We start from the raw sequence: 27,971 nt of genomic DNA on the forward strand, positions 1-27,971 counted from the left end.
CACCTTGTCACGCTTTCGATTCTCAACCTTTTGGCCAAGAACTTCCATGTATCCAAAGTCATCCAACACCATCTCACCATCTCGTGCTATGCACTGGTGCTTTTTCAGCCAAAGATTTTTGAGCATCAGATATCAAAGCTTCCATCATCTCTACTTTCTCAGAAAGCTTTTTTGAAGGTCTTTCTTTACAGTTTACACCCCATGCTCGGCTAATCTCCTCTGCAGCAAGTGCAAGCATCTTAGCAGAGATTGCTGGAACAATACCAAGTAGAGCTTCAGCCATCGTTTTGGAAACTCTTACCACAAGAAAGAAATGATCTGGTGTACGATTGGACTGTGTCAAGAGCAGCATTTTGATGACAACGCCAATGGGTTGGTATTTGCAACCTAAAATGATCAACAGACAACAGCTGAAGATTTAATTAATGAAATCAGCTCATATTTGTCTATCAATCGCAGAACCTCAACTAACAGTTTTCAGACCTTCTGAAATTATCAAGTGTAATCCATTATTCTAGCCGACTGCTATATTTGAGTATTGTCCTAATCACGCATCATCGTAAGCCCTGATTCATGTTATTCTTCACACATTGAAATGGCAAACCAGAAACGAGAACCACTCCAAGCAATGGCTTAGCATGATAGCCAGAGGGTTTATATGCAGAAAGAAAAGTTCTAATCTGCTTTCAGACCAGTACCATTAGTATTTCCTGTACCAATCTACTGAAAAAAAAGGAACTCCAATCATTCTAGTATTGCTTGCTTTTGGCAGGCAATAATACTTGTTTATGTACTGAAGCAGAGAATAAAAGTTTTAATAATGATAAAAGAAAAAGAGAATCAAACTCCAATTATTTAAAAAGATTGCAGCCGGGCTATAGATATATATCCGGAAGTTTGTTAGATATATCTGCTTAACTAATTTTGAAGGGTGAAGGAAAACATCAACATGTATCTTGTCAAACACACACACACACACACACACAAAATTAGCCTGCGTAGAAGTCTGCTTCACTAATTTCTGAGGCTGCGGAGATCAGGAGATTACTATCCAGTCAACGAATAACAAGACATTAGCTAATTATATCATTTTTGTTTTTAGTGTAAATGAGATGTCTCGAATCCAAAATTTTTCACTTACACTCCATTGTTCGGTATCACCCAATCCATCCTCCTCCTCTGATAATATCATTTATATGCACAAAATATCATTTGTTGCCCCTTTTTACTTCTTTTGAACAAATCTCTCGATTCAATTTTCACATAACATCATTGGATAAAATAAGTTGTTGGACCTTTATGATTACCTAACTCATTTTACACATCTATACCTGGACACAATAAATGTGACATTTTATACATAAGATACATAATAATCAAATATGTGAGTTGTAACTTTAGTCATCATAGAACATTTTAAAGCATGCTATACCAACCAAATTGATGGGAGCATGACATATGAAAATGTGAAAATCTCAGCAGCAAATTGTTGGGAATTGAATTAAGCAATCTTATGATTATTTGGAGACCTTTTTTTTTTTTTTTTTTTTAAAAAAGATCGTTTAGTTATTAGAAACATACATCAGAACAGAAAATGAAGTGATTAAATAAGTTAGGTGCAATCGAGTACCTAATGCCCAAATATAAGAAAAAGAAAATCAACATTGTCTATAAATTTCTAAGCCTATACAACTAACAAGTCTATTATTATCAACCATTAATGGTTTCATATTGGTATTGATGTACTATCTCACCATAAAAGAGTACCCAAGACCAATTTAGCATGAATACAAGGTCTTTGGCTGTAATATCAGCTAATATTCCCCTTTAATCACAAGCAACCACACAACTACTACAGACTTAGAGACAGCTAAAACCAACTTTTGTCCTTCATAAGGACAAAATAATTACTGTGTAATTTCAGGTTAATATTTTATGACACCTAGAGTAACCATGGAAGTATGGAACGAAGACTTCAAGAAGACAAAAGCAAAGAACCTGGATTTATAACTCCAAGATGGCTGCTAACGCATAACACGGTTCCCAAGTATATAGCTGCGGCAGCCAATTGATTGCTAGGCCAAGGAGGAGGAGGAGGAGGAGGAGATCATCTTCTTACAGGTCTTGGGCTGAAGTTCTTCTTCATTTTCTATTTTCCTACTTCCTTGAAAGGTTGGATCATATAGCAATTCATTGTCCTGGTAAGTCAAACTTACTGCTTGCTTTGTTCGTTAGTAGTATTTTTACTGGAATTTTTAGTTTTGAGTGGGGCAGTTTCTTGATTTATGCCTGGTAGGCCTTATTGTTGCTTTTTTTGTGAACCTGTTTTGTCTCTTGAGGAACTGCAGAAAAAGTTTCTTGCTTTGATGACTATTGTATCCCATTAAGCTAATTTTTGCTCTATTTTTGTTATTTTCTTCGTTGGGTTTGCTTGTGTTGGTTTCTTGGAGATTGTACAGAGCTTGATGAAGCTCTGATGGTACTGTATAAGTTATTACTGGCAATTTTGGACCAATAAAACTCAAAAAAGGAAAGGATAGTGAATAATTGAGCAGGATTGTTATTACAGATTTCTATTTGTTTTTGGCATTTATTGTTGCATTAGATTTGCTGGGATTTTCTGTAACTCTGCATCAAGCATGCAACACTAAGAAAGATGGAAAACGGAAAAAAAAGAAGGGAAAAAGAAGAAAATTCTGGTTTGTTAGAAAGAATGAAAATGTTGGTAGATATTGAAAAGATAAAGAAGCTCTGATATTACAGTTGCCTGTTCAATTATTTTGGAACCTCACTGCAAGTGATAGAGATTTTCTTGCATTGTTAATTTCTTCTGACATAATAGTAATCTCCCTTTAATGATTCACAAAAAGTAATCGATCAGAGCAGAGTCCTTGTACAATTTGAAATAAGAACCACGGAAATAAACAATCCGAAGCAAAGGAGAAAAGGGAAACCAAATGCCTGACCTTGATTCCTTCTTTAGGATGTTGAGTTGGTTGTTTAGTTTCCTGAATTGGAGGAATACAGAGCCCAACAAGTACCTAATTTCTGTCTAGTTTTTATTCTACTGTTCAGTTCTTGTGCTGTATGTCTGGAAATTCTTAACTTTTTCTTAGTATATGTGCTTGAAACATTTTCTTTGAATGGGTAGATGGTGATTTCCAAAGATGATACTGTGATGAGTAATGATGAAGGATTGAGCAGTGGACAGTTATTGCGCGATATTGGGGAAATAAGCCAAGCCCTTTACCTGCACAAAGACCCATCCAAGTCTGTACATTTGCAATCCAAGCATCAATCAATTTTTGGTACTAAGGCTAGTGTAAGAGATGTGTTCCAAAAGGAGAAGAAGTCATCAATTTGGGGTTGGAAGCCCTTAAAGGCTCTGACACATATTCGTAGTCATCGATTCAATTGTTTCTTCTTTCTTCATGTACATTCTGTTGAGGGTCTACCTTCCAACTTTAATGATCTTATTCTTTGTGTAAATTGGAAAAGGAAGAATGAGGTTTTCAAAACTCATCCTGTTCGTGTTTTCGAAGGGATAGCCAAGTTTGAGGAAACTTTGATGCATCAGTGTTCTGTTTATGTTAGTAGAAATGGTCCACAAAATTCAGCAAAGTATGAGCCTAAACTTTTTCTTCTTCAGGCTTCCATTATTGGAGCTCCAACTCTAGATATTGGTAAGCATTGGGTGGACCTCGCAAGGCTGCTTCCTTTGACTGTAGAGGAGTTAGAAGAGGAGAAGAGGACCTCGGGGAAGTGGACAACAAGCTTTAAGCTGAAAGGCAAGGCCAAAGGTGCTATCCTGAATGTTAGTTTTGGATTTTCAATTCTGGGGGATAATCCATTTGACCCAAGACATTTTCTGACGGTCTCTGATATGCCTAAGGATAGTGGGCAGACACCAATTGCTATATCCTCAGATTGTGATCAAAGTAGCAGCAACATTGCTCTTAGGAGGAGCGGTAGTGTTCCAAGAAAATCATATAATGGGCATCAGCATGTTTCATCACAATCATTAGATATGAAATATCTTAGTGAAGTGTTTCCTAACCAAAACTCGGAGCTCGCTAGGTCAATAAATTTTTTGTACCAAAAGCTTGATGAGGGAAAGTTTGGTAATCTTAAGGAGGTGGATGGCTTTCATGAAAATCTTGTGCCCTTTAATTCTAAGTCTGCCTCTTCTGGAAATGGCTTTGATGATTCTGACTTTATTGTAATTGATCAGGGCGTGGAATTGTCTGTGAAGGATGATTTGAAACTTGACCATAATTCTACTGAATGTTTTAACAAGCCTGTCATTGAAACTATAGATGTTGCTGAGATTTTTCAGGAAGATATGACAGATTTTAGTGCTAAAGGGGAACCAAATTCAAATCATCTACTTGATTGTAGTAACAGCTGTGAAAGTGCAATACAGAGCAAGTGTGAGGAGAATAATGTATATGGTAAAGAATCAACCGTGGAAGAATCTCCAATGGTTTCATGTAAATTCATAGCCTCTGAATCAGCAGAATTTGACATGTCATCAAATATAAGCAAGTGTATTGAGGAGGAGACCTACATGGACGCCGAATCTAGTTGTGGAGCAAGTAAGTTGGTACGGTCACTTAGTCTGGACGATGTCACTGAATCTGTTGCTAACGAGTTTCTTGATATGTTGGGCTTTGGGCACAACCCCAGAGACATGACTTCTGATGGTGAGCCGGAGTCTCCAAGAGGGCATCTTCTGAAACAGTTTGAAATGGAATTCTGTGCGTTTGGAAATCCTATACTTGATTTGGATGTAGCTTCAGAGCGAATAGAAGTCTCTGGTGTTGCTCGAACTGGCTCTGGGAGGGTGGCATGTTCTGATGATTTTGATTTGTCACAGGTCATTCAGGAAGCTGAAAAAGAGTATAACAGGGTTACACAATCACTGAGAAGCAGACGGAATGCAAAAATGCTTGAAAACTTGGAAACTGAAACTTTAATGCAAAGATGGGGCCTAAATGATAAGGTATTCCAAAATTCTCCACGAATTACCTCTGATGGATTTGGAAGCCCAGTCTATTTTCCTCCCGAAGAACCTTCAAAATTACCTGCTCTTGCAGAAGGCTTAGGTCCAACTATTCAGACAAAGAGTGGAGGCTTATTGCGTTCAATGAGTTCTTCTCTTTTCAGGAGGGCAAAAAACAGTGCAAAGCTGATAATGCAAGTTTCTAATGCAGTTGTACTACCAGCAGTTATGGGTTCCAATGTTGTGGAGATACTACAGTGCTGGGCATCAGGGGGAGCCGAAGATATGTTTGCTAAGGCAAATGAATTGATGCCTTTGGAGGACATTACTGGAAGGACGATGGAACAAGTCATCCAGGAAACTGAGCACAGTTCGGAAGTTATTAAGAGGTCTGCAAATTCCTTTTTCTGTATGCTTGTATGAGGTTTTGCTCCCTATAGCTTATCTTCTTCTAATGCTGATTGATGCTCAATTTTCTTTGGTGGTAGGTTTGACCAATCTGCTCCGCTTAATGACTTCAGGGTCAAAGATCATTCATTTGTCTTGGAAAAGAATGATGAAGGATCACTGTTTGGTCAGAATGCTCCAAACTTAGGCTCAAAAACAGAAAAAGTATATTCAGATTATGTGTCTTTGGAAGATCTTGTTCCATTAGCAGTGGCTAATTTTGAAGCTCTCTCCATTGAAGGGTTGAGGATTCAATGTGGCTGGTCAGATGCAGAAGCACCTTCATGCATTAGGCCCCAGTTTACTGAGAACTGGACCTCTGTAGGCCAGAATGTTAAACTAGGTGGAGTTATGGGATCTTTGGGACCCACTCCATTGCAACTTTTGGATGTCAAAAGGGAAGATGGTATTGCTGAGTTAATCAAATTCTCTGTCTCCTTGAATGAATGGATTAGGTTAGATGCAGTAGATATTGATTATGAGAATGAAGTTGATGGAGAGATGTTGAAAATCTTAGCAGCTCATGATGCTGATCTTTTCGATTTAGGTGGTTTACAGATGACAAGAAATGGTCAACGAGTTAAATTATCAGGTAGTAACAGTCATTTGTTCGGTAACAACTTCACATTAGCTCTTAGGTTGCAGCTCAGAGATCCGTTTCGTGACTTTGAAATGGTTGGATCATCAATGCTTGCTCTGGCTCAAGTTGAACGAATTTGTATTCCTGTGCATGATGAAATGCATAACACAAATATAGAAACAGATTTGAGCAACAAAAAGGATGATCTGAATGAAGAGTTTGTTATGGAGGGAACCAGTGCTGAAGAAAATCATAAGTGCATCAACGCAGCACCGTTCATCTCTCGGTTTAAAATCTCTGGAGTCCATGTCGCAGGTTTTAATGTTGAGCCAAATGGTAGGGGGATGTTAATTAATCCTAGACAGCTACAATCTGGGTCTCGATGGTTACTTTCTAGTGGTATGAATAGGACAAGCAAGTGTCCTTTTTCCAAGTCCAATGCAATAACAAAACCATCATCACAACTTCTCAAAAAACGAACTTGTGATACTTTGTGGAGCATTTCCTCTGAGGTGCAATCTGCAGCAGCTAGATGGAAGCATTTTGCTGGACTAAATATTCATGTACGCAACCCTGATATTGCTTTTCCAAGTTAACCCGTTTGGTTTGCTAAAGCATAGAAGTTCATGCTTCAAGTTGCTAGATATTTAAGTCGGCGAAGTATCAAATTCGTGTTAGCATATTTCAGCAAACAAGGCTAATAACCTACTTGTACTTTAGATATTCCTTCTAATTGCTTCACTGAATCACTGTACTGTCAGTCAACATGTATAATTTGCCTATGACCTGTGGGTATTCATCAAGGATATTGAAGGTCCTTTGGATTATTAGCCAGCAAAATCACAATGACTTGGAGAAGTATTATGCCCTTCACCTGGTGCTGTTTTTTAATGTCTTTTATATGGCTTGAAGAAGTTACTTCATGTTTTCTTGAAATGTACTTGTTATATATGGTGTGACTATTATACCTGGTATCCCCTTGTAGCGCTGCTTGCAAACATTTCCTTTTGACGGCATGTTTTTGGCTTTTACTGAAAATTTATGGAAGTTTCTTTTCTGATTCTGCTACTAGCTTCATATGTGATATGTGCCAAATTAATGCTCTTATTATAGTTAAGGGTAGCTAATGAGAATTTAATGGCATCTTATTATGCTTCTCATGCATTGTTGCTGATTTTTTTTCCCTCTTCACATGTCTTTTTACTAACTGACAGTTCCAAAAGTTCTATGATCCTTTTGTTCTTGAGATGTTTGTATACAAACAGGACATGTAGCAAACATTATAGTTTGTGGTTTAGAACATGCATAATGGGCAATAGCATGGGGATCATGCATTTTCATATTTCTGAACATTGTTTTGGCCTTCCGGGTGAAAATAGAGATATATCGACTCGACTGTGGTCATCTCATTTAGTTTTCTTCAATGTTTTTTTAAATCATTTTTTGCTCAGCCGTGCGCCCCCTTGCTCCCCTTTCCCCAGTTCAGGAAGTCTAATTTGCACTCCATGCAAGTGCTGCATTTGGTTTAGTTCGTTAAATGTCATTAATATATCTATTGTTGCATGTTAAATGCTGGTGTAAAGTGCATTGATGAGGAGAGTGTACAAAGAAGCCCTGTTGGGTCTATCCTCACTGCAATTTACTAGTACATATCTTGTCGATCGGTGCATGACTAGACCATCCTGCTATCTGCTTGGTCTATTGAAACTGCCGAAAACAGATTGAAACATCTGAAAAAAAAGGGGGGGTTTAGGTAAAGCTGTGGTAGAACGGACCCTGTCCGCGCTCTATCGCGTCCTTGAACAGAGTCTAGCCATAATTGATGAAACTACTGAGGAATTCAACATTCCCCTCTGGGAAGTCAGAACTGAGAAGGGCCTTGGTGGTTGTGGATACCCTCATAAGTTGTTATTACATATCTGGGGTCTTCTTTGTCTCTTTCAACTCTCTTCTTCACTGGGCATCCTTCAATTGAGCACCTATAGTAATTCCTGTACATTACATGAACATTGTCAATTCCATACTCTCAATCAGCAGTTAGCCTTCATAATTTTGTTCTTTCATTGTATGGTTTTGTAAATTTGAGGCCGTCCAATCTGCTTATGTTCTGTGTTTATAACTCGATGGAGAAAGCAAGAGGTTCAATTTTTGTGATTAGCTGCAGAAGCTAAAAGCAAGATGGAGTCTACTTGAGAAATTTCAGCAGGAGAAACGAAAATTTTATTCTAGCAAACAAGTCTATAATCTTTATGCAATCTCGTGCACTTGTCATCATGCTAAAATTTAACCATATACTGCAAGACGGAAACAGACAGTATTGAACAACTAGACCAACTATTATTGTTAAATCCAAAATACCGTTTTCTGCTTCTTTTTCTGTGTCTTTTTGAGAGAGAAATCCAAATTCCACACTATAAGTTGCAGTTGTCTTCAACTATTATGACATAGCAAAACCAAATTACGGGGGAAATGAATTACTGGGCAATTCGTATATATCAAATCATGCACTTCTACTGGATCATTGAACAGAAATGAGTTGAATCTAGTGAGTGGGTGTCTTTGTATAAATTCTCAAAACCCGTTTTACTAATTTGGCGGCTGTGTGGATGCTCCCTTATGAGATTGAGACCTAAAACCTAGGATTTCGTCGAAAAAGACATGTTGGGCCAACGCATTACGTTGCTAATCATCATTTCCTACTAAATTCAGGCTGTCAAAAAAATAGGGAAAAAGGTTTGCTGGGGTTGCAAGAAATCGTGTGTGTTAAAGACAATTAATTTCACCACAAAATTAATTGAAGGTGGATCTTTCCCACAAAATTTAAAAGCAGATTGCATACAAAAAACTATACGTTATTGGAGAAGAATCAAGAGAGAAGATGATCTCTTTTACCCAAAGTAAAGTTGTCTTCGAAAAATTGTATGCTTAGTTAGTGCATAATAGGTGTCCAGTTCAAACTTTAAAATGTTGCAGGAATTTTATCTTGATGTGTACGATCCAATAGAGAGGTGAGGGGACCAAATTTTGGCATCAAAACGTTACCAGCACTGATACCGCATATTGTGCTTCATTAGTTGACTGACTTTTATGAATCCAACTCCCATTTCGTACACGAACTGCTGTTAACACAAATCGTACAAAACATATATATATATTTTTTATACTGTAGAAAAAATGATTTCGATTCCCTCTGCAGAATTTAGTCACTTCAGATTGTACATCACTTCTCTCGACTTTTATTTTATATGTCGGCAAAAGAGCAGTGAAGAATTGGTAATTTGTTGCAAACTTTTCTTCTTATACGTTTCCATTGAAGGCTTCAAAAGCATTATTATAAATGGGAACGGGTTTTAAAGGAGTTACAGTCGATCCCATCCATCCATGGCATCAACGTCTTGAGGCAGAATTGATTTCTCCATGTGGCTAAGTTTTGATAATCTTGAACTCTTTGAGGGATCAATTTTAAAGGGAATGAATAAAACCCAAGTAGTTTATTCGTAAAAATCATTTTATTATCTCATGAAATGAAAGCCATGCATAATGAAAATTGTTTACCTTGGGTTTGGGCTGTTCTTCACCATCTTCTTCCCATACTTCCTCCACTTGAAGCCATCATCAAGTATCTCAACCTCCGACTTAGTCTTGAATGCAACCTTTTCTCTGTTCTCCTTCCTCTCCTTCCCACCAATATCTCCTGCAAAAACATATCACAGATTTATGCCTCTCCCATATTTACACGGAAATCAAATGGCATGGCACAGTCTTTTTTTTTTTTTTGTACTACACTAAAATATGTTTTCAGATAAACACATATTCTCGTAATAGCTGCTAGTTTAATTTAGAACTTAAAAAAGTACAGGAACTTTGCTTTGCTTACTGTTGGTTTGCTGACTGCTACTTCCACCAGGATGACCAAGGACTTCAGTCAGCTCTTGTTGAGGGCTTTGGGCAGTACTGTAGCCAGAGGGCATGAATGTTTGATCTTCCTCCATCCAATCATCAAGCTCGAAGAACTCCGAAACCTGGAAATTCGACTGGTTGGTGTCACCATAGCCAGTACTGACCATCCCAGATGAATATGATGATCCAAAAGCACTGCTAGAATTGTAATTGTAACCAGACATGTTTGTGAACCTGTTGGGATCATAGTTCCCATCCATGATGGATGATGATAAGTGAAGTGAAGTGAAGTGCAGTGCAGTGGTGGTGAGGTGTTGATATATGTTCATCGCCAAGTTCTTTCGTAGTAAGCTTCCTACAACGTCGAAAGAAGCTTCATGGGCTGATGCTTACGACTTGGGAGTGGTGGCTAAGAAATGCTACAGAGATTGTTGGGCCCAGGGCAGGATTAATGTTGACATCTCAGTTTTCTGTTGTCTAAGCTAATTAGCTAAGGATGAATGAGAGGACAAATATATAGGTGGTGGGGTATGGCTAAAGATCGACGACTTGTGCGTAGACTTTTGTTGCCTTGGCTTTGGGTTCGGATTTGGAGCAGATGTGAATTTGTGATTTTTTTTTTCTCTTGCTCACAGTCTCGTGCTTAGACCAAATTTATCTACAATTGAGGGGGATGAATACAGCTCAAAAGTCAACAATGTGAATTATGATCATGGTACCTTAAAAAAGTCTTATTTACAATATGAATAGTGATCATATATAAGGGCACCAGTTCATGCACTATGTGCAAAGGACCTCCCAGCTCATAGCCAAAATGGCCATTTACTGCCCTTGATTTAGTCTTTTCGGTCGGTCATGAGGGATAAACTCAGGTTTGGGAGTCAATCCTACCCTAGAATTGGATTCTTCCTCACGTTCCTCCTTTAATTGTCACAATTCCCTAGCCAGGCCAAGAAATTAATGGTCTATGTCCCTTTTTTTTCCACCTTTTTTCTTTTGTAGAGTTGGACATGATGAATCTGATAATAGATAGATACCCTCACGAAAGATTTTAGTCTATTTACTTATGGTGAAGTTATTATAAACCGTTTGAATCTCTCTCTCTCTATATATATATCCCTATGTATTTTTTTTTTCTTTTGAATCTATGTGTATTTTTCTTCATTTCTATTGTTTTACTCTTTTAGGATGCCTCTATCTTTTGAAGGTGAGCTCCTATCCTATCTCATAAGCTAATTAACCACCCTTCCTCTATCAATGTGGCATTGTTCAGCTCTACACGTAACAACACAGCCTTATGGTACCTGCTGGCCTTTCTGGGATCATTGCACTTGCTCATTGCCTCCTGTCCCTTTTCTTTACTTTTATTATGACAGCCATTGCCTCATGACTTTTTCATACGTGAAGGATACAAACATATCTCTGTAACATATTTAAGACGGTCCAAGAATGATGATCAATTCTGGGCTTTTATGGCTGAATAAGTTTTGCCAAGTCAGGCGTGATTAATTAATTGCAGTGCTAGTTGACAATGTAAACGTAACCAGGATAAAGCTAAGTGAAATGATGAATCAACGTAGTAGTAGACTGATATAAGCATGAATAATTAAAGGAACAAGAAGAAAGAACCACGAAGAATGAAGGGTTTTGTGAGTTTGGAGCTAGTCCTTGTCAAACATCCTAGCAGCCTGATAGTGGCAACCGGCAAGAACACTAGAAGGTCGACCCTTTGGTATATGCAAAGTATTGAGATTAACATGCTGATCACGACGTATATTATAATATTCGCAGCTTGTGTTATCTCACTTCATTTACTTATAGAAGTAATCCTCTTATTTGTAACCTTAAAGCACATGATCCATAACCTTTTTTAAACTAAAAATTGGACTAATGCCCACAAATTATAATTTCCAATCCAAGCTACTTTTTGGCTGTTTTAGACCATAGCGTTAAGTTGTTAACACAAACTCCAAAATAACGTAATGGCTAATGATAAAAACAAAAAAAAATTGATGGAACGAACATTTTTTGTTTTTATTGAGACGATAACTGTTGTATAACCTATTCTATCTTACACTAGAGGCAGGAAAAGCCCAAAAAAACTTGTATTGGGACTAGCTAGCAGGTACACAGACCTTGATGGTGGGACGAACATATTATTACTTTTTTTTTTTTTTTCGAAACGATAGATGTCCTATAACCTAATCTAGCCTAGTCTAAGGGGAAGGGGAGGGGGTTCGATGTGAGTACAGACTCCATCGATGAAGATCAATTAAGACCGCCATAAATTGTGGCAAATATGTGGGAGGCAGGGATTGAACCCCTGACCTCCAGCATCACCTTTAATGGTGATGACCACTGGACCAAATGGCCAGTGGCTACGAACATATTATTACTTGCATAGTCATTTTTGGGTAGCGTGAAAACTGAGTAGGAAGACTGACGTGTTCAGTCAACTTTCATTTACTTTTCCATGGTTGAGATATTTTAAGACATGTTGATGACTTAAGGCGTAAGAAAATGCGGCTCCTGTCTTACATTAAGAGAGGTTCAATACACTTCTTCTTCTACTCCTCCTCCTTTTTTTTATTTTATTTTAAGGGCTAGGATTTAAACATGAAGAATAAAAAGGGAAATTTGAACAAAAAATTTTGTAACTTTTAGAATCTGAGAATCTTCGCTGTTAAAGTAAGACCTTATCAACTCTCTTATACACTTCTATTAATATAATATGACTCATTTTATTGTTATTCTATTTAAACTAGCGGTTGATGGTTCTCAATTATTCTAGGAACTTACCGCTCTTTATTAGTAGATGGCTCGTGTTTGTTGTCAAAAAATTTACTTAAATATGGGCATATTAGTAAAGTTCTAAGTTAACTTGCCATTAAAAAAAAATATGTGCCTATAATTTGAGACAAATATAAAAGTCAAGTAGCCTATCTTTTTAGGACAGAGAGAGAACAAATAAAAATGTGAGAATGTAATGTAAGAGTCGGGAAACTTTAGGATTGCAAGTCATGCTAGTTATCTTGTTTGAATCGTCATTTTTGTTCAAAATATTTTTTATTTTTTTCAGGAACACATTTTTTAATTATTTTTTTATCTTACATATACGAAATTATCTTTTTTAACTCCAGAAGATAACAATCCAAGCCGGCAATTTTTCACTTTTTTGCATTTTGCCATTATCTCATCAATCAATGCTGTGTTTTAATTATGGGAAATGTTTTCACTCTAGTCGAATATGTGCATTGATTCTAGCCTCAAATGGAACCGTGGTTTTTTAGCAAGTCCACCAGAATCTCTGAGGAATTTGTTAGCTTTTGATGTAATGGGTGCTACTACTCCCAGGTACGTTTCATCGTAAGGGATTTCCAAGCCCCCTTGTATGGCCCCAAAAAAAGGGGGAAAAAAAGGAACAAGTGGTTTTCACTTGGTTGGGTCACTCTTTTTCTTGACGTCATTACATATGAGGTCACACAAAAGGCGAAGGATCAGTAAAAGTTAACTAATTCTTTCTCTTATAAGTCAACCAAGACTTGTTCTGTGTTCATATGCAGCACGATAAAGCGGGAGAATCATGGAACACTTTGTGAACCATTGGGCCAATGGCTCAGTGATCACCAGAGAGGGTCTTAAGTCCCTTCTTGGGCTATGTCAGAGCACTTTCTTAATTTAGTTGGGTCTGTATATCCACTAACCCCCTACTACAGCCTCTTTAGACTCCCCCTCCTCCTTAAATTAGGATAGAGTAGGTTATACAAATGTATCGTTGAGATGCTCTCGTCAATGTGAGAGCTATATTGTTAAATGATTTGTAAGAATTTTCGTGAGCGATCTATGATCTCGAAAATATGTCCTCATCCAAACTTTTCTTTAAAAGAAAAAAAGATTTACTATTATACACACTCCCATAAACACCCTTTCCATATTCAGAAGTACTTGGCGAGACCCAGAAAGAATTAAATAATGAGCCTAGAAGCTAATTATTGCCACTTATGTTTCAATTTGTTTTAATGGAAAAATCGTTCATGACCTTGTTTTCAAAAACCTAAGAAATCAAAGTATTTTGGACCTTTCTCATAAACCAATCCAGAAGTAGATTTAATCGAAAAATTCTGATAACTTGTTGATTCATCTGGTATCTAAATATAGGATTTGTTAATTAAGTTTACTAAGTCGAAAATTTATGACTTTCAAAAATGTATAGATTCAATGTCACATTCAGTAAAGATTTATGATACGTGTATAGGATGTACTCAATGTGTCCGAGCTTGCCCGACCGATGTATTAGAAATGATACCTTGGGACGGATGTAAAGCTAAACAAATTGCTTCTGCTCCAAGAACCGAAGACTGCGTTGGTTGTAAAAGATGTGAATCCGCCTGTCCAACGGATTTCTTGAGTGGTCGAGTTTATTTATGGCATGAAACAACCCGCAGTATGGGTCTAGCTTATTGATACGTTCGAAAAAATTTTACTTGAATCCATTTTATTTTTTTTACTGACAAAACCCGTGCTCAAAATATTTTGAGCACGGGTTTTTTTCTGGTCCACGTCTATCTTGTCTTTACTACGAATTATTTTTCTTGGTTAACAATAATTGTAATTTTGCCAATATTTGCAGGTTCCTTAATTTTTTTGTTCTTCACATTTTGCAAAATTACTTTTTTCATCCATCACTTTTAAATATATAATTTTGGGTTCCTTACAAATTCACGTTGATTCAATTTTGTCCCTACTTAGGTTTTCGACTAATTTTTTATCGGAATTCACCACGTGCCTTACACGTGATCATTTTTTAGTGATAAAATTGTCAAATCAAATTTTACATAATTCGATTTATAGTCCCTCGCATTTCATAAAATGAATTTTTTCGTCCCTAACATTTTATAAAATGAATTGTTTCGTCAATCACAATTCACAAAATGAATTTTTTTCATCCTTCATTGGTTATATGTGCGAATAATTTTCTTTAAATTCATGTATATATCTATTTAATTTTATTTGAACAGTATGAATAATTTGTAATATATTTCTATTTGATTTCGCTTGAACAATATAAATAATATGTAAATATCTCTATTTTCGTACTATTCAGGTAAAATCAAATAGATATTTACATGAATTTTAAAAAATTATTAGTTTTTCACTCATATTTATTTCCTTTTACTTGAAAATTGAAAACAAAAAAGATATTTAATTATAACCATTATTGAATGTTTATATCAAATTAAATTTGGATAAAAAAAGGAAAAATATGGCAAAAAAGAAATAAGGGATTGTCACTTTTAAATTTTTTAAAAAAACCACAAAGCAAGTAATTCAACTGTTGATTTTAAAAGTAGCTAGTAGAAATTTCAGATTTAAACTACAATGTGTTAGCATGACTATAAAATTTGAATTAGGACCTATTAAGTAGATGGCCTTATTATACAAGTCAATAAATAAATTATTATCAAAAGAAAAAAGTCACAAATATTGAATAGGTTCACATGGTGAAATCATATAGATATATACATGGGTTTAAAACAAATTTGTTAATTTTAAACCCCTGTATATATCTATTGAATAGCATGTGTACAACAACGATTAGTTGTTTAAGTAAAATTAAATAGAGATATATTTTATGGTATTTGTACTATTCAGGTAAAATTAAATAGATATATACATGGGTTTAACGAAAAAAAAAATTATTCGTACACATGATTAATGAGAAATGAAAAAAATCTATTTTGAAAAATGTGAGGGATGGAAAAATTCATTTTATGAAATGTGAGGGACTAAATAATTCATTTTGTAAAATGTTAGGGAAGAAAAAATTCATTTTGCGAAATGTGAGAGACAATGAATCGGATTATGTAAAATTTGATTTGATAATTTTACCCTTAAAAAATAATCACGTGCGAGGGACGTATTGGATTTCGATCAAAAACTAGTCAGAAATCTAAGTAAAAACTAAATTTGATCAATGTGAATTTATAAAATATGTAAAATTATACATTTAAAAGTGAGGGATAAAAAAAATCGACTTTATTTTTGAAAATGTGAGGGACGTTTTGGACGATTAATCTGTCTTAATTGGGCCATTTCTGGGCCAATCAAACGCCTCAATGGTTTCTGACCCCTTATTCTTCGGTCTTAATTTCGGCTCTTTTTGTGGTCTTTATCATCGATTGCTTGCAACAGTGGACTCCTAGGTCTTGTACAAGGTCTTGGTGACCCTAGCTGGATTGGTGACCTGTACAATGTTCTCGAATCACTTTATGAGTCAATTGTGTTGCCCGGTCTTCAAAGTGGAAATCGTCGGTTAGTAAACTTGCTAATTAATATTTGTGCGTTGAGACCGCAGATAATATTTATGCCCGAGGAGCAATGCCAATTGGTAATTATTTGTTTCAAGACTCCTACCATATGGAGAATTAGCAAGAGCGGCTTATAAGCATTAATTCACATTACTAGAATGCCAATTTCAACCTTTCAGACATTTGCTCCTAAGTTCTTGTTCATTTTTTTGGCACTTAAAAGATATTGCCTCACTATATATATATATATATGTATGTGTGTGTGTGTGAGAGAGAGAGAGAGAGAGAGTGCGTGTGTGTGTGTAAGACGAAGTTTCAAAGTGATATGCTTTGTATCTCAATACATGATTGGTTTACTCGTTTCAAAATAATTTAAACAATAATACTGAAACATGAGCAGTGTGTTTGGATACTAGATTATTTGAAATAATTTTCTGAAAAAAAAACTTTAATAGTATTTTTTTATGATATACGTGAGATAAAAATATGACTGAAATAATCGATAATGCAAATAAATAAAAAAAATTTTCCCACAGATAAGTAACTATCCAATGTCAATGTTTGACTGACTAATGACTTAACATTTCAGTTTAATAGCTTTTGAAAGGAAGCAGCACTAAGAATCTGTCTACTGCAATTAGGTTTGGAGCAACAAACGAGAGGTTGCCCAATAAGAACGAGTCAGCTGGGTCATGAAGATCTTTCGAGTTACCTTCCTAAATTCAAACCTTTTTTTTTTTTTTGTTAGCTAAATACTATATAAAGAAAAGAAAAGGACGCATGGAGCTGCTTTTAAAAGCGCCCTTGGCTCCCACTATGGTACAAAAAAGGCTTCTCTTCCCGTACCGGCAACAGCAAACAAATGATACTTTACTGGTTTGTTTAGTTTATCTACTTAAAAAGTTAAAACAACAAAATGAAATCGAGGAAGAAGGACTTGAACAGAAAAAGCTTGGGGCGGGCATCTTAGAATTTCTTCAAATGCACTCCAACGTTTCTGATTGAATGGAGGAGCTATGAAAGTCATAACAAATATATTAATGTCCTCGAGTTGTCAAGTGTGTTTGGATTGTAATTTTTTTTTTAAAAAAATTATTATATTTTCTGTAAACACATTTTTCAATCATCTTTTTATCTCACAAATATCAACTCGTTACAGTAATTTTTCTACAAAAAAAAATGCAATCCAAACAAGAGGTTACTGAATTTCAGCCTTTTTACTAGCCTAATCGCATATTTAGCTGGCATATGATTACTTACAAAAGAGAAAGTAGATTATTGCCTTTTAAGCTGCTCAAATGTAATCAAGCTTTGCTTACTAATTGGCGATTTATCAAGTTCAGCTCACATGACCTTTGATTAATCGCACTTAAGAGCTCGAGTTTTAGCCTTTGATAAAACTTTATTTATTTTACAAGAAACTTTACAACGCTCGCTTAAACCTAAAAAGGAATTCGTAAATGAAATATTTCAGAAATCTTTATTGTGTTAATTAAAAGCTATTAATCGGGATTGAGAAAAACTTTACAATCTAAAAATAGTCACTCGTCACCGCAATTTCAAATATATTCCATCACCCTGAAGATAGTTGGTTTTGTAAATGGGAAAATGTTATAATTTGCACTTCACTTTTTTATAATAACACTTTTATTATCTTTTTTTTTAAATTGTATTGTATAATAAATGAAGCCCATATAATACAAATGATAGTGCAAGTGTCATAAAAAAATGTGGGATACGAATAACAGTTGCCTTATAGGGAAAAAAATTACATTTTGCTTCTTAGTTTTGTATGAGGGAAAATAGAGCTGTAAAAAAAAAAAAGATTTGCTACCTACCCGGGGAGAGACGGGGAGAGGGTGGGGGTGGGGCTGGGGGTGGGGGGGGGGGGAGGGACTTTTATTTTATTTTATTTTATTTTTTAAAATTCATGTGCCCATGAGACAATAGACAAACCAAAACAAGGCCCGTTAGATGCACCTTTTGTTTTGGAGCAGGCCCGTTGGATAGCAGCAGACACAGCTGGGCCTGAGTCTTCTTGGGCTTTTCCTCCAATTTCTCACGAAATCCAAATTCCCCCAGACTTTCCTTCGTCCTCCGAAGCTCGACTCTGCAGTCACAGAAGCCGGGAAGCTAGAGCCGATGGCAAGGAAGAATCCGCCGGCGAAGAAACAAACACCTGCATGTAGGAAGCTGAACGGAGGAGAGAAACCGTTGAGAGGAGCCGAGAGGTCAGCTTACTTCGCCAGGAGGGAGGCGGCTAAGGTCTTGCGCACCGTACTTGAAGGGGACGCCCGCCGGCGAGCTGTGGGGTCCATTAAGTCATTGGTTTATAGCCCTTCCATCAGGAACAAAAGAGCCACCTTTGCTTTGGTTTGTGAAACCCTCAAGCGTAAGTCAGCAACCAGCACTACTTTTCATTATGCCCTCTCAGTTTTCATTTTTCTAATCCTACTGATGAAATTTGAATATGGGATTTGTCTTCGTCCTATTAAATTTCTGCAGCAGAAATGGGTATTTATGGGATTAGTCTAATTATGCTGAAAGCTTGAATTTTTTTCCCTGTAGATTTTAGAAAGACATTAGCTTGATCTTATCTTCTTTAAGTGATAAATGAGTTGGCATACCTGTTTTTGACTATAGTTAGTCTAACAATGATTCCTTGTGGTTTAAGATTTGTATAGACATTTTCACGTGCTACTGCCTCTCGTATGATAAGTTACAAGTGCGTATTATCTACCCGCATAAATGGATGCACTTGTTACTTTTCATGTAATGGGTTGGTTATATCATATGTTAGTGCTAGTGTAGCTAAAATCACTTCTTGTTTAAAAGTGAGACTAAATGGTTTCGGATATTGCCTAGGAGAAAAGTTCAAAAGCAAAAAAGAAAAGTTGGATTTTAGTTATTGGATAATTGGATGAAACTTTTATCAGAAATACACTGTTTATGGATCTGGAATTTTTATCTTCACTGTTTTCAGGTGCATGATAAAATAGCGATCAACCTATATTTTCACTTGAAGTGGCCACAATACTATTAACCTGAGAGGGCAAATGTTGTAGACTGAGCCCTTCACTATCCTGAGAATTTAGAATCTGAGTAATACGCTGTAGCTGTATTTATGGTGTTGACATATAGCATTAGTGTCCTTCATCTTGGTTAAGTTTAATGACTGCTTAATTTGTAGATTTTCATTAAGTAGATATATTGGATTGTGTATTGGTTTGCGGTCAACTTCTCTAAGGGATCAAGGTTTAAGTTTGTAAGAGGCAACACGCATCTGATGGATGTGGCAATTGAATCCGTTTTGTGAACTAGATTTCATAGGGTGGTAAACTCTGATTTCGAATGTTGGGAACTAGGGAAAAAGGTTCCTTACAGATATAAATCCATTATTTTTGAAAGGAAACTTTATTGTGCCTAATTGTGTGAGATAAATTTATTTCTGACTGGATTTGTTCTTGAATAGATCTCCCAGTTATCAAAGATGTTTTGCGAGCCACTAATGTATTGAATAGCAAGTGGAAGGTATGTGAAGCTTTTCTACTAGTCATACTTAATATTTATAATAATAGGGTTGCAGTTCATTAAGCGTCCTCTTCCATCTGGCACCATTTCTAAAAATAGTTTGTAGCACAATGGCAAATGTAACTAAAGCTAAAAATTGGTTTTGCAGAGACAAGAAGAGTTGCTGTGCATAATTGCATATGATATCCTCTTTGGTAAGGTAGGTATTGAGTAAGATTATTCTTTTTCTTGTTTCCAATGGAGAATAGACATGTCTGCTGTTGCCCTTTTTCCACGTCTATGCATTTTTCACATCTACATAGAATCTCTCTGCTTCCTACATTCTGCTCCTAAATTACATTTTTCTGCTTCCCTAATTTGTAGATCATTTTTCTCTCCATAGGAGTCTTTAGCAACTGGGGATGCAGAAAAGCTTCTCTTGTCCAGGAAAGATAAATTACGGTCAGCTTTGGTTCATCTTTTAGAGAAAAAGAGAGTGAAGCACATAAAAGAATTGATGCCTCAATGCAAAATATCTGGTGTGTTCCTGTGCTAACTCTCTGTTTTATTGAGATGCATGCTACTTTCCACATGTTTTAGGTGAAACAACAGATGTAAAAGTCAGTTATTAACAAGCAATGAATATGCTTCTACTGCAAAATTATTTTTGTTGATTTATACTTATAAAGAAAGGAAAAAAGGGGTTTATGGCTGATCTTTTCTGCAAACAATTACCATCTAAATATGAACATCTTACTTGTGGTTAAATGATGTTGTTTTATTATGTCAAAATTAGAAATGACGGATACATTTTCTTGAGCTATGCTATGACATTAATTTCTTCCTGTTTGACGCCTGTCTGAATTTTTTTGGAAATGTTGGCTGCAGATATGCCAAAACCACGTTATGTTCGTGTAAATACTCTGAAAATGGATGTGGAGTCTGCTATACTTGAGTTGACTAAACAGTATGCGGTAAAATCTTCAACTTAACCGAGTTAATGATTTTTCCATGTTACTTTTCTTTTTTAGCTTCTGATCTGGGGTTTGGTGCAAGTTTATAGGTGTCATATTGAGCGTGCTATTTGCATTACAACTTGGGTTCAATGGCATGCATGCTAATGCTAGAAATGAATTTATATTTGAACTTCACGTCTCTGGTATTGAAATAAAAATGTGGAAAGATCCAAAAACGGATCGCGGAAGTATCGTATCAGAATTTTAGAGAGAGAATCATTTTCTTTACAGTCCTTACAAAATATATTTTCTGCTAGTCTTTTGATCTATTGACTAAAATGTATAGGTTGACAAGGATGACATGGTACCTGGTTTGCTAAAGCTACCACCAAGTACTGATTTGCATAAACATCCATTGGTAATAAATGGAAGTATTTTTATGCAGGTAAGGCTTAGCTTCATCGGTCTTACCTCATTAAATATAAAAATTTTCTAGGAGACATATATCTTAACTGCTCTTTCACTGAGTCAAGCTGGTATTCTCCTTTTCTATGGATACTAGGGCAGAGCAAGTTCCATGGTTGCAGCAGCACTCGAGCCTAAACCAGGATGGTGGGTGAGTTTACTCAGCACTGAAGAGTTAATTCCTTCAGATGTATGCATGTGCAATTGCTTTGATTTTTTTCGAAGCCTTGATTCTCATTTCTCTTTTTTGCATTATGAATTTTGCTTGATAATGGTGAAGGTTCTTGATGCATGCTCTGCACCTGGAAACAAAACTGTTCATCTAGCTGCTATTATGAAGGGAAAGGGGAAAATAATAGCTTGTGAACTTGATAAGCAGAGAGTAAAACGATTAGAAGCCACCGTCAGACTTGCTGGTGCTACTAGTATCCTTTAAATGGTTTTTCATATTCTCCATCTGGCCTGGCATTTAGCAAATGGAAAGCCAGCTTGGCAGTTGTGCTTGTTTTTGTGTTGTATTCTCCTTAAATTGCTTCTCTCCAAAACTTCCACATTTTAAAATGGAATTGGAACTGATGTTCATTGCGAGTGACTCATTTTTTTTCATAACTTAATATTCACATTTACAAAACTTAACTTGGCCCAGATGTCAAAGTTAAACATGAAGACTTCTTGAAATTGAATCCTGAAGAGCCTTGTTGCTCAAAGGTAATTGTTATTCTTTTCTTTGTACTTTTGCACAAATATACGTACCTGATACAGAAGGAATGGACATTCTTATTGAATTAACTGGACATCTAGTCTTCTATTTGTTCTATGATATGCCGAAATTCAATTCTGTTTTCTCCACCAAATATTTGTAGTTTGTATGTTTTTGTTTCTTATCTCTACATCTGCTGTATTGCTTCAAAATGGGTTTGTCGTTTGATTGTTGACTATATTGCAGATTCGAGCCATACTTTTAGATCCATCATGTTCAGGATCTGGTACTGCCATTGACAGGCTAGATCATCTGCTTCCATCATATGCTGCAGGTAAGCAAGCGGCTGAGCTCATACTAAGCTACTGGCTATTTTCTTTCTGCATTCCTCTCTTTCTTGTGTATTAAGCTATATTTGAAAGGAAAAACAATTAAACCCCCATTGCGTGCTTCTCCCCCGTTGGCATTTTGTTTCCCAGGATCTTGAGTTTATTATCAAATTTCAAGGAATATAGGATTGTCCGCAACTACTATTTTATTCTTGTTGCCTCAAATTTATGCTACCCTTTACCCAGAGTATTTTGGTTGTTAGTCCAAAGGATGCGGGTATGTTTGGTTAGCAGATAATATCTCTGTCTCTTAGCTCTAGTTTACATGTCAGTTTTCTTTAGATCTTTGTGCTTATTCTGGGCAGAGAATTACTCTGGCTTTTCTACAAGTGCATTCATGCTATATTATACCTCACGCTTACCTCTTCCTTTACAAGTATTAGATGATACTGGCAACAGTGATAGGCTGATGAAGCTTGCTGCTTTTCAGAAGAAGGCTTTGGAACATGCATTTTCATGTAAGTTCTTGTTCAGCTACATCCTGCACTCCAATTCACCTTGCATACTCGTACTCTTCAAGGTCGGCTATTCCCATCAAAACTTCCAAGAGAGTCCTAAAAATTTTGGGCCAACATTCTTGGCAGATGCTATTAAGTGCATTTTGCAATGCATCTACAATTGGCATTCAGCCACTTTTAGTTATGTATTCCATGCCATTCTGCTGGATGATGATGGCATCGTTTTACATTTTTCCAGTTCCAGCAGCCGAGAGAATTGTTTACAGCACATGTTCCATCCACCAGATTGAAAATGAAGACGTTGTCAAATCTGTTTTACCCCTTGCAGCATCTCATGGTTTTCAACTTGCACCAGTTCATCCCCAATGGCCTCGGCGTGGCCTCCCAGTTCTTGATGGATGTAAGTGCTTGAAGTCGAATTTTTCTCCATAAGATACACACTGGTTGAGCTTTGTGGGTGGCAACTTTTCTGATAAATGAATGGAAACCTTGAAGTTGAGCATATGATTGTCATATTAATATAAACTATCATCTGCTAATTCCTATCTTCTAATCTGTTCATCTGGCAGCTCAACATTTGCTGCGGACCGACTTGGTGGAAGACGGAGAGGGGTTCTTCATTGCACTGTTTGTACGAAAAGCAGATAAAAGACCTCAAGAATATGCAGAAAGTGAAACTTGCGAAGGATACAGGAGCAAGAGATTTTTGAGGAAGAAGACGGAATTTGTAAATTATTTCTTTAACAACAGGTTCAGAATGTTGTTATATCCTCCATTTCGCTTGAAGAAACAGAGATAATGCATTAGACTTATGACATGCTACACTCATAATTGTATACATCTCTCTTTGCCTTTCTCTTCTAATTATTATTTTTTTCATTGTCTTCAATCCTCCTTCAGCAGTAAATAGACTGCTCCAAGAATTGCATCTTTCCTTGCCCTTTTTTTTTTTTTGGGGAGAATTTCAAAACGCCACAAGACTTTCCATTATTATTATTATTGTTTTAAAATTTGCAAAATTTTAATTTCGGTAACCACCGCGGACGCAAGGCTTTCTTCTTTTGATTCCTTTCCATGATATGTTGCAGTAGATTGAAGAATATATTTGTTTTTTGAAGCAAAATTTGAAGAATATATTTATCTAGCCCAAAGTAATAATACTGAAAGTAATCAATAACATCCAAAGATCAAATTCAATGCGGCCCCCAAAATATTTGGAAACTCAAAAACTCTTCTCATTCATACTTTCATAGTAAAGTAGTAGATAAGCAAAATCACACTTCCATATATCATAGTACTACACAGAAAAGAAGGCCATCGCCTTCTGCACAAAGCCAAACTCAGGAAAATTCCCAGAAAATCATTAGAGCATCAGCATAAATCCTTAAAACGCCTCCTACCCGCATTTATTTTCCGTCAAGACCCAAAACAGAGCATATATACTAGTACTAAAGAAAAGCAATACAACCAACCAAAATGCACACAAATTTTTTCAAGCAATCTGGACCTGAATTGTCTTGGCCTTCTTGGGTTCAGGAGGGGGCAATTTCTGAATGGTAACAGTCAGCACACCATCTTGACACACCGCAGAAATTGCATCGGTATTGGCATTCTCCGGCAGCACAAACTTCCTCATGAACTTGCCGACCCTCCTCTCCATCCTCACGTACTTGGCCCCTTCTTTCTCCTCTTCCCTCTTCCTCTCTCCGCTGATAATCAGCACATTGTCTTCCTCCACCTGAACCTTGATGTCCCCCGACTTCAACCCCGGCATATCCACAATGAACGCGTAGGAATTGGGATATTCCTTGACGTCAGCCGGAGTGGAAGCCATAGCCTTGGCATCTCGAACGTAGGTCCTCGACGGAGCGTTGACGGTCTTCTCTGCATCATCCGCGGTGTCCATCATGTGCTGGATGGTTTGGAAGAGTGGGGTATCCCATCCCATTAGCCTCACGTCCATTTTTCTCTTCTTGATTTGGGATATTTTCGATGAGATATTTGCCTCTTTTCACTTTTTCTATGATCTGAAAATTGCTGTAATCTCGATGAGAAGGGAATGGAGAGGAAGTGAGTATATATAGAGGTGGGAGAAGAATGAAGTTTGGAAGTTTTGTGGAGATGGGAAAGGAAGGAAGAGGTGGAAAGTTTCTAGTAAGTTCTTTTATTCGCTGGTTCTTTCTACTAGTTTCTAAGTTCTACTTCTACGCTGATCCAGAACACTGCGGAAACTACTAGAAGTAAAACTCTGGTTGACTTTTTCTTTTCTTTGAATTTTTGTCCTCTTGTTGTCTTATTTGGAATCCTTTTTGGGCCGCAATTTGTTAAAATACTGTCAAATTTCTCTAATTATTTAAATTATTTAAGAGGTATTTAAATTTATAAAGTATTAATTTATTTTAATTTTATAAATATATTTAAATAATTGGTGAATTATATATCCAAAATGTCTCTTAAATAATTCAAGCAATTGGAACAATTTGGGTGGATTTCAAATACTTCATTAGATTCTTTAATCCAAACGAAATAGTACGAGGATATATTGAAAGAAAAATTATAAATTTGTACAACATATATTGCAATATGTATAAGGAAAAAACAAAAGAAAAATTGTACATTATGCAAAAGTTTGTACAAAAATAGGAGACGAATTTTCACTATTTTGGCGACCGAATTTTGCACACCAAAATTCTTCAATAATTTTCAGTCATCTAATATCTCTATATTGAAGATATTGCTGAAGAAATTTTAACTTTTTCTTTTTTAATTTTTTGGTTTTTTAACTGTGGATCAAATGAAGGAATTCTCAGTGCCTCTGGTGCTAAGGTTCTGACATTCTACACAAAATAGATACAAAAATTTGAGAGTGACTTCACCACTTAATCCACTTTTTTTTTTTTGCATTCAGTTCTATATTAAACTTTGAGACAAATTTAACATAAAATTTTTAACAATCAATAATCATACACTAAATAGAGAATAAATTGGCAATGCAATTCATAATTTCAGATTTCAAAAATATAAATACAGAATCTTCAGAACTTGACTCTACTCTTTGTATATCTAAATTGTACGTTAATAAACACCAACTCGAAGCTTCCTAGACTTGATAATCAAGAAACAACTAAATAAAAAACCCCCACATACAATGCCTAATCGATAAATTATGAATCTACTAAATCTTAATGATAAACTTCTAAAACTAAGTTAGAATCATTTTTTAAGCGAAGTAATTTTACTATTAACCTACTTTGTATAGGAAACAAATTCTCTTTTCCTTCTTAGTTTGGGAATCGAATTTCCAGAGGTAAATACTATATATATGTACATGCAGGTTAATGTTCATGATTTCTTGCGTTTATGCTGTCTTGTGCTTGACAATGGACTCCCTAACAACTCGTCTAAAAAATTTGGGAGAATACAATCAATTTGTGCAGCACTACTTTTGCCATTCTTTCGCTACAATCCAGAAACATGAACTCGACAAGGGAAACAAAATTCTAATGCCTGCTTCGGCTTTAGATTGCCTTTCTGCTCTCAGGATTCATTACCCCATGATGTTTTCTATACAAAATATTTATGACGATTCTGGTGGCCGCACTTCTCATTGTGGAGTCTTGGAGTTCACAGCCGAAGGGGGCTCAATCTTCGCTCCGCAGTGGATGATGGACAGCTTGAAGATCCTCGAAGGAGACCTCGTACTCCTCAAGAGCGTCTATCTTCCTAAGGGTACTTTCGTGAAGTTGCAGCCGCATACAACTGATTTCATCAATCTTTCCAATCCTAAAGCTGTTTTGGAGAAAACCCTCCAAAGATATGCTTGTTTGACAACCGGAGACACCATCACAATCTCTCACGATAAGAAGAAGTTTCAGATTGACGTACTTGAGGCCGAACCAAGCCCTGCAATTAGTATCATTGACACGGATTGTGAGGTAGATTTTGCGGCTCCTTTGGATTACAAGGAACCTGAGAAGAAAGCCTCGCAGAAGGTTGAAGAGGAGAAGCCTAAGTTTGTAGCGTTTTCAGGCTTAGCAAGGCGAATAGATGGGGCGCCGCTGGCACATCTGTCCGATATCGTAGCAGAAAAACTGGAGAAGAATGTGATCAGTAAAAAGAATTCAACGAAAACCTGTGATTGTGAAGGACCAGGAAAGAAGATGGTGTTTGATTCGAACACGATCAATAAGGAACCCCCAAACAAATATGACGTCAAGAAGGAAGAAGTGAATAAATTTGAACCGTTCACGGGAAGGAAAAATGTTACAGGGTCTTAATTTCGGACCCCTTAAGAAGTGAATAAATTAACCTTTTCATGAATACTGGGCAGTCCAGATTCAAGAAAGGCTAGTATAAGTGTATAACGCCTCCAGAGTCCAGATACAGTTGCAATTCCAAGGTTGCGCAATATGCTAAGCAGCTAGGCCTATTAATTTTCCTCCAAGAGGAGCAAAATTTTGAAGTGGTATTGTAATTATACCATGCATGCTTTCAATTACCTTCCTCCATCTTTTCTTCTTTTTAAATTAACGTATGCAGACCGCGGAAGAAACCGCCATCGCTGCAGCCGCTGTCCTGGCTGATTATTTGACAAGATTGGCATTGGAAATGGTAATGGTAATGATTGGCATTGGTTTGATCTGCAACAAGGAAATTCCTGCCAATGTTGGGTCTATGAGGATGACAAGGCTCCGCCCTAAACAGGCCGAGGAGTGGCATGGTCATATTCTCGAACCACCTTCTATAATACAGCAAAGCCAGTTTTGCAACCAAGAATGTTCGGAAGATATGGCTGGTTTCAGTCTGACTTGTGATTAATGATGGACCAGCGGATGTCAATTTGTTTAAGCATCTTCGCATTCACCATCTTGGTGGACGTGGAATGAACTGGCCACCAGGTCAAATACTAGTTCATGCGAAATATATGCCTTTGAATTCATGGTGTAGTGCCTAAAATGTGGCACAAACGAAGACAGTTAATGGGAATGACATATTTTCACGTCCCTGGATATAATATCAAACAATCTGTTCTTTATATTCATCTTCATGAAATTAGAAATTACAAAATGCAATCGATTCACTCATAACTGTTGATGTTAATTTGTCACAATACGCATAGATTTCTCATAGATTTATTATCAGCGATGGCCTTCAAAAAATTCGTATATATTTCTGGATTACTAAATGCGCAGATATCGCTACTTGTCGACTTCTTTGATGTTTGGTGCAGTGATATTGCTCTCCCAACCAGTCCCC

General features: G+C 36.5%; 5 protein-coding genes across 7 annotated transcripts; 3 read left to right on the forward strand and 2 right to left on the reverse strand.

Annotated features, from left to right (window-relative positions):
• Nucleotides 1–1,952: 1,952 nt before the first annotated feature.
• Nucleotides 1,953–6,902, forward strand: LOC113779053 (protein PLASTID MOVEMENT IMPAIRED 1-RELATED 1-like). Its single transcript, XM_027324468.1, has 3 exons — nucleotides 1,953–2,201; nucleotides 3,152–5,391; nucleotides 5,491–6,902. The coding sequence occupies exons 2-3, from the start codon at nucleotides 3,152–3,154 to the stop codon at nucleotides 6,623–6,625; spliced, it is 3,375 nt and encodes a 1,124-aa protein (XP_027180269.1). The 5' UTR covers nucleotides 1,953–2,201; the 3' UTR covers nucleotides 6,626–6,902.
• Nucleotides 6,903–7,584: 682 nt separating this feature from the next.
• Nucleotides 7,585–10,403, reverse strand: LOC113781143 (probable WRKY transcription factor 50). Its single transcript, XM_027327006.1, has 3 exons — nucleotides 9,907–10,403; nucleotides 9,585–9,723; nucleotides 7,585–8,020 (listed from the first exon to the last, which is right to left on the reverse strand). The coding sequence occupies exons 1-3, from the start codon at nucleotides 10,256–10,258 to the stop codon at nucleotides 7,891–7,893; spliced, it is 621 nt and encodes a 206-aa protein (XP_027182807.1). The 5' UTR covers nucleotides 10,259–10,403; the 3' UTR covers nucleotides 7,585–7,890.
• Nucleotides 10,404–18,340: 7,937 nt separating this feature from the next.
• On the forward strand, nucleotides 18,341–23,664 carry LOC113779105 (probable 28S rRNA (cytosine-C(5))-methyltransferase). Of its 3 annotated transcripts, none has more exons than XM_027324549.1 (13): nucleotides 18,341–18,629; nucleotides 19,710–19,768; nucleotides 19,917–19,967; nucleotides 20,151–20,286; nucleotides 20,636–20,721; nucleotides 21,050–21,148; nucleotides 21,266–21,358; nucleotides 21,449–21,593; nucleotides 21,815–21,876; nucleotides 22,115–22,202; nucleotides 22,635–22,715; nucleotides 22,954–23,115; nucleotides 23,285–23,664. In XM_027324549.1, the coding sequence occupies exons 1-13, from the start codon at nucleotides 18,380–18,382 to the stop codon at nucleotides 23,512–23,514; spliced, it is 1,542 nt and encodes a 513-aa protein (XP_027180350.1). In that variant the 5' UTR covers nucleotides 18,341–18,379; the 3' UTR covers nucleotides 23,515–23,664. The 3 variants fall into 3 exon arrangements, with proteins under 3 accessions (XP_027180350.1, XP_027180351.1, XP_027180353.1); XM_027324550.1 differs by having other exon boundaries at nucleotides 22,641–22,715; XM_027324552.1 differs by having other exon boundaries at nucleotides 21,266–21,319.
• A 243-nt stretch (nucleotides 23,665–23,907) lies between these two features.
• Nucleotides 23,908–24,854, reverse strand: LOC113779151 (17.3 kDa class II heat shock protein-like). The gene has a single exon (XM_027324625.1). It carries the CDS (start codon nucleotides 24,676–24,678, stop codon nucleotides 24,208–24,210), a length of 471 nt encoding a protein of 156 aa, XP_027180426.1. The 5' UTR covers nucleotides 24,679–24,854; the 3' UTR covers nucleotides 23,908–24,207.
• Nucleotides 24,855–26,185: 1,331 nt separating this feature from the next.
• Nucleotides 26,186–27,533, forward strand: LOC113780812 (ubiquitin recognition factor in ER-associated degradation protein 1-like). Its single transcript, XM_027326591.1, has 2 exons — nucleotides 26,186–26,941; nucleotides 27,255–27,533. The coding sequence occupies exons 1-2, from the start codon at nucleotides 26,219–26,221 to the stop codon at nucleotides 27,531–27,533; spliced, it is 1,002 nt and encodes a 333-aa protein (XP_027182392.1). The 5' UTR covers nucleotides 26,186–26,218.
• The last annotated feature ends 438 nt before the right edge of the window (nucleotides 27,534–27,971 follow it).

The sequence above is a fragment of the Coffea eugenioides genome, chromosome 8 (assembly GCF_003713205.1).
Source record: "Coffea eugenioides isolate CCC68of chromosome 8, Ceug_1.0, whole genome shotgun sequence".
In the NCBI taxonomy this organism is placed as follows: Eukaryota; Viridiplantae; Streptophyta; class Magnoliopsida; order Gentianales; family Rubiaceae; genus Coffea; species Coffea eugenioides.